General features: G+C 47.4%; 1 protein-coding gene across 5 annotated transcripts in view; it reads left to right on the plus strand.

Annotated features, from left to right (window-relative positions):
- Greb1l (growth regulation by estrogen in breast cancer-like) overlaps positions 1 to 12,338 on the plus strand; it is a 238,013-nt gene that overhangs the window by 203,920 nt on the left and 21,755 nt on the right. For all 5 annotated transcript variants that reach the window (XM_006526068.4, XM_006526069.3, NM_001083628.1 and 2 more), the window contains 4 exons: positions 724 to 854; positions 3,943 to 4,282; positions 8,212 to 8,327; positions 9,280 to 9,524. In XM_006526068.4, the coding sequence (XP_006526131.1) occupies positions 724 to 854; positions 3,943 to 4,282; positions 8,212 to 8,327; positions 9,280 to 9,524 (832 nt within the window). The remainder of the gene's footprint in view (positions 1 to 723; positions 855 to 3,942; positions 4,283 to 8,211; positions 8,328 to 9,279; positions 9,525 to 12,338) is intronic.

Raw genomic sequence — 12,338 nt, forward strand, 5'->3', positions numbered from 1 at the left:
GTCAGCTGCTTGTTGCACATCCCAGGATCCTCTGGGACATCCTTGTGTCGCATCCCAAAATCGTTATTTAACTTGCATAGCGACAACTGAATCAGCAAGAAGGAGGAGGATTAGTGCTGTGTGTTCTGTCTAATGAGGTAGGATGTTCATAGTGCATTGTATTTTTTTCTTTTTCTTTTTTTGGGTTTTTTTTTTTGTTTTGTTTTTTCAAGACAGGGTTTCTCTGTATAGCCCTGGCTGTCTTGGAACTCACTCTGTAGACCAGGCTGGCCTCAGACTCAGAAATCTGCCTGCCTCTGCCTCCCAAGTGCTAGGATTAAAGGTGTGCGCCATCACTGCCCGGCTGCATTGTATTTTTATAGTCCAGTTGAAAACTAATTTTTACTTGTAAAAGGGATCACCACAATTAAATAGCACCCAAACCCCTAAGAGGTTTTCAGTTTCTTCTCAAGTGCTATGGATAGGTCAGAAAAGAGAGCTACTTATAGCTAGAAAGGAAGGTATCTGCTGTGTGTATCTGAACCAAAGGAAAAAGAAAACAAGCCTAAGTGCAGTTTCCTAAATGAAACATGTCAACATGCCACTAATGATACACGAGGTTCCACGAAAATACAGTACTGGTGTCAAGTTCACAGCCGCTTCCCCTTCCTCCCCCCACCAAACCTGCCGCTTCCCTTTGCCCCCCACCAAACCTGTCTTCACGGCTCTGCTGTTTTCAATCAGGAGGACGCAGGCTGCGAGAAGCTGTACTTTGGCTTGGATGAGTACAGCAAGTCTCTGCAGTGGGGGATCACCAGCCCACTCCTGAGATGCGATGAGACCTTTGAGAAGATGGTGAGCACCCTCTTGGAGAGGTAAGGAAAGCTGCCCTTGGCTTTAGCTATGTGTCAAAAATAGTCAAATGTCTGTCTGGCCATTTCACAGTGAGTTTGGTGATGTTCATGCAAGTGACATGGAGAAGCCATATAAAAATATCTTTCTCAAGGTGGCCTTCTCCTACCACGGGTTTCGGGTAGCCCTCCAAGAAGAACAAAAGCAGGGCATCCTACAGGAGGGGCCGGTACCGTTTATCACGTCCCAGATTGTCTCCTGGGCAGCTTTACTGCAGAGGGGAATCTGTGTTGAAGGCCACTGCCCTGACCTTTAGCCAGTCTCCAGACATGATACCTCAGGCTTTGTTCCCCTTCACCGGCTCACTGTGGTCGAGGATCCTTAGACAGGCCCCTGCAAGCTGCCCTTTAGATACTGTAGCTACATAGGGAACATGGTTAAGGAATGAAAACATTTGAACATGTCTCCTTGGGACCCACCCTGTGGTCCTGACCTTCAAGGCTGAGAGTCTTATTTGTTTTATTTTAAGGATAATTCTCCCTACCGTGTCAGCCTCCCTTTATTCCTCGGTTCTAGGAATGTCTTGTGTTTGTTTTCTCAGACCCTGACTGATAGACTCAAAAGGAGGGTAACATCCCTTCCCGCCCTCTATGTGACCGTCCCAGATGGGCAAGGAGGTAAATTAGACCTCCTGGTAGCTCTAGGTTCTTAATACTGAACCTGCTTGGGTAGAGTCAGCGCTTCACCAGTCTGCCCCATCATCTTGGAAATGTTTTAAAAAGAGAGAAATAAAAATAAAGACAAGTATATATGGCCAGACCAGCAAGATACCACTGTGTCAGGGAAGGGAGCAGGCTCAGAGTGGAGCCAGCACTCACAGCTGTTAGCTTTCAGTGACAGACACCACCCCTGTGTCTGTCCCTCCCAGGGACACCTTTTTACTTTCCTACCCAGTTCCTTCCCCTGTGTTTTAAAAGATGGTCCCATCAACTGTCATTAAAGACTATGTCATACAAAACCACAATCATAGTTTAATGCAAACAGATGGGGGAAATTTCAACATTTTATCAAAGTGTGGACTGTAAATGTTTGTGCTTTAAAGTTAATATTTTTGGCTTAAAAAACAAAAAACATTGCCTGGGCTGGAGAGATGGCTCAGCAGTTAAAAGCACTGCTTGCTCTTCCAGAGGTCCTTTCAATTCCCAGCAACCACGTGGTGGCTTACAGCCATCTGTAATGGGATCTGATTCCATCTCCTTGTGTGTCTGAAGACAGTGACAGTATACCCACATACAAGAAATAAATAAATCTTTAAAACAAACAAACAAACAAACAACAAAACCATTGCCAGTAAAGTAAGCGTAAACTTTAACTACAGCTCACCTGTGCTTTCTCCCCCCACAGTGTTCTGCCCCAGCTAACCATGTCTATGACTTATTGAGTGGCTGACAGCGCTAGCCCAGGACTAGCCCAGCTGTGACTTTCTGTGCTTTTCTCAGCCTAGTAAACCCTGCAGTCCAAGAAGACAGACAGAGACCTGAATACAGTCCAGACTGTCTGTCTCCAGTCAGTGACCGAGAACAAGTAGCTGAGTTTCTCTCAGCCCCCACACTCAGTCCTCACACTCATTCATCGCAGTGAAAGGTGGAGAGGCTAGAGTACTGGCCACCTTTGGTACAGTCCCTCTAAACTCTTCAAAGCCATGGTACTCATCTGCTAGCCCTCACTGGCATTTGACCCTGGGCTTTTCTAGGCAAGCTTGTGAACATTTGTTCAATTTTAAGGAGAATTAGAAAGTAGAGCACTCGTGCCTACCCTGCGCTACCAACTAGTAGCCAAGAAGAAAGGGGCCAAACTCCTCAGTGCTCTGCCAGGCTCAGCACCTCAAACCCTGCACAGCCCTGCCCCACCAGTGCCTGTCTTCTCAGCAGCCAGTGTGGCCTGTGCCCTTGGGCCATCAAGTCTCCCTTCCAGATGAAGAGCACCAAAATAACACATCTCTTTTCTACCTTGCCTGAACAGCATCATGACCAGTGTGACTCTGCCACCTGGCAGCCTAGACGGGGGAGAACAGTAATGCTCAGATTCCACGGCTCCCTTAATCAGTCCCTGGTAATAAAAGGGTCTCCACTAGGGGGTGCTCTTTCTCCAGCTAGCTCCAATTTCCCCTGTAACAACTCACTTTTTTGTTTTTGTTTTGGGGTTTGTTTGTTTCGTTTTGTTTTGTTTTGTTTTTTTGAGACAGGGTTTCTCTGTGTAGCCCAGGCTGTCCTGGAACTCGCTCTGTAGACGAGGCAGGCCTTGAACTCACAGAGATTCACCTGCCTTGCTGGAATTTAAGGCATGTGCCACCACCGCTCTACTTACCAACTCACATTTTAATGGGAAGATATATTTCTGCTACCCGTAGAGCTCAAATTAGCAGTAATTCATGTGTGGGTTGTTGTTGTTTGTTTGTTTTGTTTTACTTTGCTTTTTTGCTGGTTTTTTTTTTTCTTTTTAGTAGCATCCCATTAAACTGTAATCTGCACATTATGTAGCCCAGACTGAGCGTAGCTTCTCGACCCTCCTGCCTTGGCTTACGTGTGCTAGAGTTACAGGCTCGTTCTAGCACTCCGACTACAGTTATCTTTTCTTTCCTTCTTTTCTTGTTATGTCTGATACACCAAGAATAATGAGAGCAGTGTCTCAGTTTCCTTTACTGTAGTCAGATATCAGAGAACTGAACTGGCATGCCTCCTGCAACAGCACGAGGGAATGTGACACAATTAACCTGGCTCAGTATTTAATGAGCATCTGAATTGCTGTGGGGGGCGTGGAGTGGGGCGGAGCTGCTCAGCCCTGCGGCTTGCTTCTGTGGTCTGGCAGTTCCCGCTTCCTGGTCCCAGTGCTGGCCACGGGGTACTTTGAGAAGGTAGCATGACTAGGCCAGCCCTCAAACTCTAATTCCCTTTACCTGTCCCAACATTACATGCATTACAGGTGGAGCCACTTCTAGTAATGTGGGATCCAAAGTTATTCTGCACATTAGCCCCTTCCTGCTGTTTTCCATCTGTCTTTTACTGCCTTGCTGTTCCTGCTGAGCGCTAACTCCCTGCGTTCTGTCTGCAGGTACCCCCGGCTGCATAGCATGGTCGTGCGCTGCTATCTACTCATCCAGCAGTACTCGGAGGCCTTGATGGCTCTCACCACTATGGCGTCCCTCCGAGACCACAGCACACCAGAAACGCTCAGCATTATGGACGACCTTATCACCTCCCCAGGAAAAAACAAAAGCGGGAAGGGACACATGCTCGTCATCAGAGTGCCTTCTGTGCAGCTGGCGATGCTGGCCAAGGAGCGGCTGCAGGAAGTGCGAGACAAGCTGGGTCTGCAGTATCGCTTTGAGATCATCCTGGGGAGCCCCGCCTCCGAACTCACTGTTGAAACTCACTTTGTAACCCGACTAAAGGTTAGCAAAGGGCAGGCACACCGTTTGTTTCGTTTTCTAGACTCTTGGGCAGATGCATCACCCAGCTGACTGAGCTGAGTCATGTGTGACTTTCACCTCCCTGGCCAGGCTAAGCTAAATGAAAGGACGCACTGGATTTTCTTAGTTGACGCCAGTTTCTACAGATCCCATCAGATCCCGTTTCCTATGCGGTTGCAGTCGGTCTCCATGCTCTCTAAGCACACGTGCAAGAACTGAGAGGACCAGTTTGTCCCGTTGTTCCTGACCTGGGTGGGGATGCCTCTAGCCCACTGCCATGTGTTTCTCACTAATTCTTTTCTGTGCATCTAGTCCATGTGTCAGCTGCAGGCTGCACAGTAGGTAAAGGATTCTTAGCACTCGTCCTTGCCACCACTGAGGCAGCTTCTGTCATCTAAAAACTGGTTGTGACAGGAAATCCGGTGGTCTTTCTACCTGGACTTCCTTGTGAGTAGATGTGTGCCATTAAAGTTTTAGTGATGAAGAAAAATAAAATTATGGTCAAAGGCCACTTTGTAGAAAATTCATATGGTGAATAACAGTGCCTCCCAGCCTTCCTGACAGTGAGTCACTGAGACAAGGGCTTGAGGCAGTCTGAAAACCCTAAGGAACTAGAAGCAATAGTCATGTGCATAGCAGCACTCTGGAGAATCCACAACTGCTGCTGAGCTCTGCTAGTACTGCAGGGTGGTCCTGGGGTTGGCCCTGACTCTCCATAGCTACCTCCTGACAGTCGTGAGTCATTTGTTCAGAAGGTCAGTATATGCTGGTCGTAGCACACTCCTTTAATTCCAGCACTTGAGAGACAGAGGCAGGCATGTCTCTGAGTTCAAGGCCAGCCTGGTCTGCAGAGCAAGTTCGAGGACAGTCAGGGCTACACAGAGAAATCCTGCCTGGAAAAATAAAGGAAAAGAAAAGATGATTATATTTCAGTAGGTTATAAAAACCTGTCCCTTTGGGCCACTGTCTAGAAAACACAATGAAGCTGTCCATCACGCACCTCTGAGTGCCAGGGTCATTGGCAGTGCTTAGGGAAGGGGACACTGGGCTGTGTGTGCGCCCTGGCTGAGGACTGCTGTCCCAGGGTGTGCCTTATGTGAAGGGCTTCCTAGTGATTATTTCCCAAGGCAGTGAAAGCCCCTCCATTTATGTGAGTAACTGTTAGATACCAGCTGCATAAGAGAGTACCAGATTCTCAAGCCCTCTTTTCCCCCCTCTGTCTCTGCTCTCTTGTACTAGCTGTGTGAGGGTGAACATATACACTCCTACTGGGATGCTCACGTAAGCAGGACCACCTCTTGACAGGTGCCACCTGGGTTACCTGTTCCTTTATGCTCCTGGATGCCTTGCCACTCTCAGAAGGCACGGGGCACCTTTTATCTTCAGTCTTGGGTAAAATGCAACACGGCTCCCATTATATAGCCTCATTCTTATATTTAACCCTCTTTATCCTATTATACATTGCGGTTAATTGGATAGAGATGACAGATGTTAAAATTTTAACCGTGGAAAGATTAAATTTTTAACCTTAAATAAATCAGTCACTTTGCTCAACAAGCATATGAAACTTGTGTACAGTTGCCTGGGTAGTGAGCCCAGTATGGAGTCAGAACTAATTAGCTGTCCTGTCTTGTGCTGGCTTAAATGCCTTGGAAAAAATAATTCAGCGGCCAGAGCAGAGCAGATCCATGGAAGTCACTACCATCCATCACGAGGAGCAGGCTGGTGGGAAAGCAGGGCCCAGTGGGGCTCTGGCTGCTTTGTCAGGAGTAAAAGTGAGGTGTCTTTCACACTCGGTGGAAAACCTCCCCAAGTGGTAAGACATCTTACCGTTATCCTATTGCTATCCCGACCTCTTTACCCTTGGTGAGATCATGATTTAGTGGTGGATTCCAGACTCTAAAATACTTTCAGGGGAATTCCTGTTGTCAGGAAGAGCATAAACTCAGTGTGAAGATCACTGAGTAAAATTATTCCTGTTCCGGGGTTGTCTGCTTGAGTGAGGCAATTCATTGTTCCCCATGAGTGCAGAGGGATGGAACTGATGTCCTTCTGAAGAAGGTGTTGTTTGGAGGCAGGGTCTCAAGTAGCTGAGGCTGGCCCTAATGTACTATGTAGCTGAACATGACCTTGAAACTTCCTCCACCTCCCTTCCCTCCCCTCCCCCCTCCTCCCACTCTCCTCCCCCTCCCCCCCATGAGCAACACCATTCCAGGCATATGCTGCCATGCCAGGGCCCGACAGTGTGTGTGGTGTGGATATGGGTGCCCACAGAGGCCAGAAGAAGAATCAGATTCCCTGGCTTTGGAGCTCCTGCTTTGTGTCAGCGAGCTACTCCTGGGCATGGAACAGACCTGGAGTGTGCTTGGTATACCCAGGAACACTCCACTGAACTCAGATCCACTTGTCTCTGCGGCTTGAGTGCTAGGATTGAAGGTGCCAATACACCCTGAACAGCAGCTTCTTAGTCCTTCTTTGCTAAGCATTATCAGAAGTGCCAGTTAAGCCACGCTGGAAAGTTGACATAAAGCCTACTTACACTCTGTACATGTAGTAAATAATAATCTTTGAAACCTATGTACTTGAATCGGCCTATTGTCTTTCTGTTCTAAACTGGAACCATCTGGGTGCTGAGGCTGTACCTTAGCTGTTGGTGTCTGGCACACATGAAGTCCTCTATTGGATCCCCAGCGCCTCATAAAACCAGTTGTTGTGACACACAACTGTATTCTCAGCCCTTGGGAGGCAGAGGCAGGAGAATCACATGTCCAGGTTTATCCTCAACCTCACAGCAAGTTTAAAGCTAGCCTAGGGCATGCAAGACCCCATCTCAGATAAAACCGAAACAAACAATTACAGATGCTTCACCCTTGAACGTCTTTCTTACGTGGGTTTTCCTCATGCACTGTACAGTCATGTTTCCAAGACTGATGTCCAAGTTATTAAAGGATCTGCGTGGATAAGTGTTCATGGTGATATGTGAAGAATGGGTGCTTTGTAGGTACGTGGTAGACCAGGGGCAGGTGGCATCCCTCTTCAGTAAGGGCAGTTGGGTTTGCTTCTGATCCAGCCTGGTCAGTATTACAAACTCTGGTGACCCCATGCCACTCCTTACTTGTCAGGGTAGGTGGGGAACTGAGCCTACAGTTTTGTGTCTAGGAAAGTTCCACCATTTAGTTATACCCTCTAGTCCTCTTTGCCTTTTATTTTCATACGCATCTCATTAAGGGTGGCCTTGAACTTGGAAGCTTCTCTCTCAGTCTCTTGAGTAACTTACAGCAAGGATTACAGCAGCTCTAGGACAGTCAATAAAGGAAGAAATAGAAAAATTAACCACCAAAATTGAGGCTAGCTTCATTATTAAATTTTTTGGATGATTTTTAAAAGTCTTTCTCAAGGCCCTAACAACTGAAACTGGCCATTCTCAATACAGAATCCCCAGAGTTTGTCTGAGCCAGCAAGTGTAGCCAGTCTTACTTCACCAGTAGGAGGCGCTGGTGTTTCCCAGCCTGTGGAGCTAACGCATGAGGAATAGCAATACCTTTCCAGCTATTGAGGTGAAAACTGCAGTCCGTGCTCTCACAGCCCGTGCCTTGAAAGTAGCAAATGCAGAGGTGGATGCGGTGCCTGTAAGCTGGCATTTAGGAGATGGAGCCAACAGGATAAGGGGTTCAAAGTCATCCTCAGCTACATAGGAGATGTGAGGCTCGTCCATGCTAAATGAAACCCCATCTCAAACGTCAAAACCCTATCACAAGAATAAGAAGAAGCATTCCAATATGAGTGGTTTACACACTTAATAAGGATCATTAGGTAGCTTGGTGTGTCTGAAGCCTGTATCCACAAACCTTTATAAAATATACAAATTTGAATGGGGAGCTTTAGTGATTTCTTCTGTATCTCTTCTGTAGACCTGGAGAGGAAATGACCAGGACGAGTGGATCCCTCGGACATATCAAGACTTGGAAGGTCTGCCCTGCATAGTGATATTGACTGGCAAGGACCCTCTTGGAGAAACTTTCCCCAGGTAAGATCTGAATCACTGGCTGTGCAGCTCCATGGGTCCGGCTGAGCTGCCCAATGATTGATGAATGAGTTTCAGTTGTCTGGCAGTAACTGTCTCATGCAGGGACAAAAAGAAATAGAGCCTCACTCATTTTCTTTCAGATTACCAGAACCACCAGTTCGGGAATGGGGCCAAGCCACAGAGGAAAAGTGGTTATACCCCAGAGCCAAGCAGCCAGACAGGCTAAAGAAGAAAAGCAGGAGACAGACAGACAGACAGACAGATAGACAGACAGATATAGATATGCTAGATGGATGGATATGATAGATAGACAGATGGTAGATAGATAGGTAGGTAGGTAGGTAGATAGATAGATAGATAGATAGATAGATAGATAGATAGATAGATAGACAGACAGACAGACAGACAGACAGACAGACAGACAGATAGATAGATAGATAGACATACAGACAGACAGGTAGATTAAATGATAGAGTTTAAAGCACTTTGTCTTTGTTAATCTGATGCTCCAAACTCTCTGGAGGACCTAGGGCTATAGACTGGAGGGCAATAGCAATAAAAGCATCAACTGTTTATTGTGTGTGTCAGCCACACTAGATGTTTTCTTGTACCATGCCTCTTCCCTTGCATCAGTCTGACAAGCCAGCCTTTTATACGTATCCTCTGGACTTTACTCTTTAGTGACCCTGGAGCTGAAACCCAGGGCCTCCCTCGTACATGCTGCACATGTCTTCTGTCACCGAACTATATCTCTAGCCCCTGTCCTCTCTTTTATACTTCAGGGACACAGGGGAAGTGAAGCACAGGGAAATATGGCTAGGTGAGAGGTGACAGAGCTGAGATTTAGAGCAGACTTAGCCAGTACTGAAACCTGTGGTCTTCAGGACCTTCAGAAATGCTTAAGTATTCTGTGTTGGAGAGACATGCCACCAATATGGTTCATTCTATACAGGTCCTTAAAGTACTGTGACCTGCGATTAATCGACTCAAGCTATTTAACTCGAACGGCCTTGGAGCAGGAGGTGGGCCTGGCATGCTGCTATGTCTCCAAAGAGGTCATCCGGGGGCCTGCTGCTGCCCTGGACCTCAGTGCAAAGGAGGCTGAGAGGGTCCCCGCCAGTGAGAATGATTCTGAGGAGCTGCTCATCGATTTGGAAAGGCCACAGAGCAACAGTAGCGCTGTCACAGGAACCTCAGGTCAGAGCTCTTTCTCCACAAGGTAGAGCTGGGTACTGACTCCCCAAGTCTCCAAGCAATGGCAGAGACCTCCTCTCCAGACTCCAGCTGCTCAGAGGGTGCTTGCAAAGCAGCAGAGCTCAATGGGTACAGCTCTCTCTGAGTTTAACCATGAGTTTAGTGACAGGCAAAAACCATAATCAGCTTGCCTCACAGCTGCTCCCGATGCCTCCCCATCTCCTTCCAGTTACTCCAGAGCTCACATGTGTATGAATACCTGTTCTCAGTCTAGGGATGGAAGCTCGAAGTTTGTATTAGGTTTGCGTAGTGTCTGGCACTAATGTTTGGATGGATGATGGATGGATGGATGATGGATGGATGATGGATGGATGATGGATGGATGGATGGATGGATGATGGATGGATGGATGGATGGATGGATGGATGGATGATGGATGGATGATGGATGGATGACTAGTTATCTTAAGTACTAATTGTCAGGTGTTACTTACTATATTGTAGGCTTTTCAGGGGCTACTAGTTTTGACAGCAGAGCCTGGTGTAAATTTTCTTTTTTGTAAATTGTAATACAGCAAATGAGACCCTCCTCTCCAATTATTTTATTATGAAAGTAATAAAGTTTAATGTAGAAAAATCAGACGATATATCAAAGTACAAGGAAGAGACGGAAGTGAAGCACCCCACCCACTCTCTGAATTAGCATGGGGATCAGGTTATTGCCAGACATGTGTGTGCAAGCATGCACATGCTCGAGCCCAGGTAGTACTGGTCTCCATTTGAGTCTGTCAGCAGCTGTCAGATGATCCATGCCTGAGGGCCCTCCTATCTGTAGTGGCCTGAAGGCCCTTCTCTAGGCTATGCCCAGCTACTCACCCCCAGCAGGTGACAGGTTTACCCCATCCCGTCCTTCCTCAACCCCACCACTGCAGGCCCTTAGTTTTCCTGAAACCAGCTCAGAAACAGCCAAGAGAACAGTACAGGTAACAGAATGAGGGAAAATCATCTCTGGGACTGTGGGAATATGAGATCAGGAAGGGAAATGGGGGTGTGTGGATAAGTGGGGAGAGGGAAATGAGTGGGTGGGGAGGGAAACCAGTGGGTGGGGTCAGGAAAAAGAGTTGGTGGGAAGCTATCACCCTTCCTAGTGGATCTCTTTTTAAAAAGATTTAAAAATTATCTTATGTGTGAGTATTTTGCCTACCTGTATGTAGCTATACCACCTGAATGCCTGGTGTTCATGGAGGTCAGAAGAGGGCATCAGGTCCCCTGGAACTGGAATTATTAACAGTTGTGAGTTGTCACGTGGGTGCTGGGAGCTGAGCCCATCTTCTGCAAGCACAGAACTGCTCATAGAATCTGAGGTGTCACTCTAGCTCCCCCCACCCCAGTGACTGTAAAGTCACATCCTTCCTCCACCGTCTGCCTCACTCACCAACAGTGTCCTGACTTGCTCTGATAAACCCACAAAAGTCTCATGACACAGCCCTGTTCAACCCCCAAAAACTCAGACCCTACAGACCCTAGCCCCCAGGCTTCCTCAAAGATGCTGAGGCTGAAAGTGGGAGGGAGACAGGCTCTGCCGAGTGCCTGACGTCGTGTGTACACTATGCCGATAGACACACATGTGTCCTTCCACAATGTCAGAATTTGGTAACAAACTCACAGGGTTTAGTGGCTGCAGTGACTGCGATTTATCCTATAATCTACCTTCATTGGAAGCCTGGCTGAGGTGAACACAGGCTCTTTATTCCAATATTAATTACTAACATTAACTCTCATATCACACAACATATCATGGATGGATGGATGGATGAATAGATGTATGCATGCATGTATCTACAGATGTATATAAGTGGGTCAGAATGAAAGCAGGTTAAAGAGGCTGTAGCAGAGGTCAGGAGGGTTCAAAAGTGGGCGGAGAAAAACAAGTCAAACCCGTGCAAACCCGGGGTGGGGGCGGGGTAGGGGAACTGTTGTCAGGTACCAAGTGAAGCAGCAGCTTTCAACTGCTAGATGAAAGGCTGAGCAGGGTTCAAAGTAGGAAATGGATCAGGAACTGAAAAGGATAGGTTAATCCAGGTCCAGTTAGGGAACAGGTAGACAGGCAGGCTGTGACAACAGCAGCGAGCTCAGCCTAAGCTCTAAGAGCAGCGAGGGCGTCCTTGGTCCTTGGCAACAGATGACTTGGTCCTGCAACCATGCCATCACTTTGTTAGGTGTTTGTCACTTTATAGGGGGTCAGGAGAGGGAGCGTTCCTTGGTCTAGTGTGTCCAATAAGTTCTATAGGATTTAAATACACTCATGTCCCCTGCAGACTCAGTAAACTTACAGGGTGGCTCCCTTCCTGCTTCCAGGAACAAGTCATTGATCATTCAGTGCCGGATGGGTAGCCCACAGATGGTGCAGTTTCTCAGCCCATGCAGGCTGAGGCAGTCAGTCTCCCTTGAAATGGAGTAGAGAACACTGTTTTATACAAACAATGTGGAGTAGGGCACTGATCTCAACAGCTGGAAGTCCTCAGTCACAGGGGCGGCAAAGAGCCTTGCTGTTTGAGAAAAATAATTTTATTCTTTTTAATAGGTGTCTGCATGTGTGCGTGTGTGTGTGTGTGTGTGTGTGTGTGTGTGTATGTGTGTGTGTGTTTGTGTGTGCATTTAGGGGGGATGGGTGCACAAGGATGCAGGGCACAGAGACCGTAGGCATTGGATCCTTGGGAGTTACAGGCCTTTGTGAGCAGCCACCTGACATGGCTGCTTGGACTTAAACTTGGGGTCTCTGAAGAGCAGTATATGCTCTTAACTGCTGAGCCATCTC

The sequence above is a fragment of the Mus musculus genome, chromosome 18, assembly GCF_000001635.26.
Source record: "Mus musculus strain C57BL/6J chromosome 18, GRCm38.p6 C57BL/6J".
Lineage (NCBI taxonomy): Eukaryota > Metazoa > Chordata > Mammalia > Rodentia > Muridae > Mus > Mus musculus.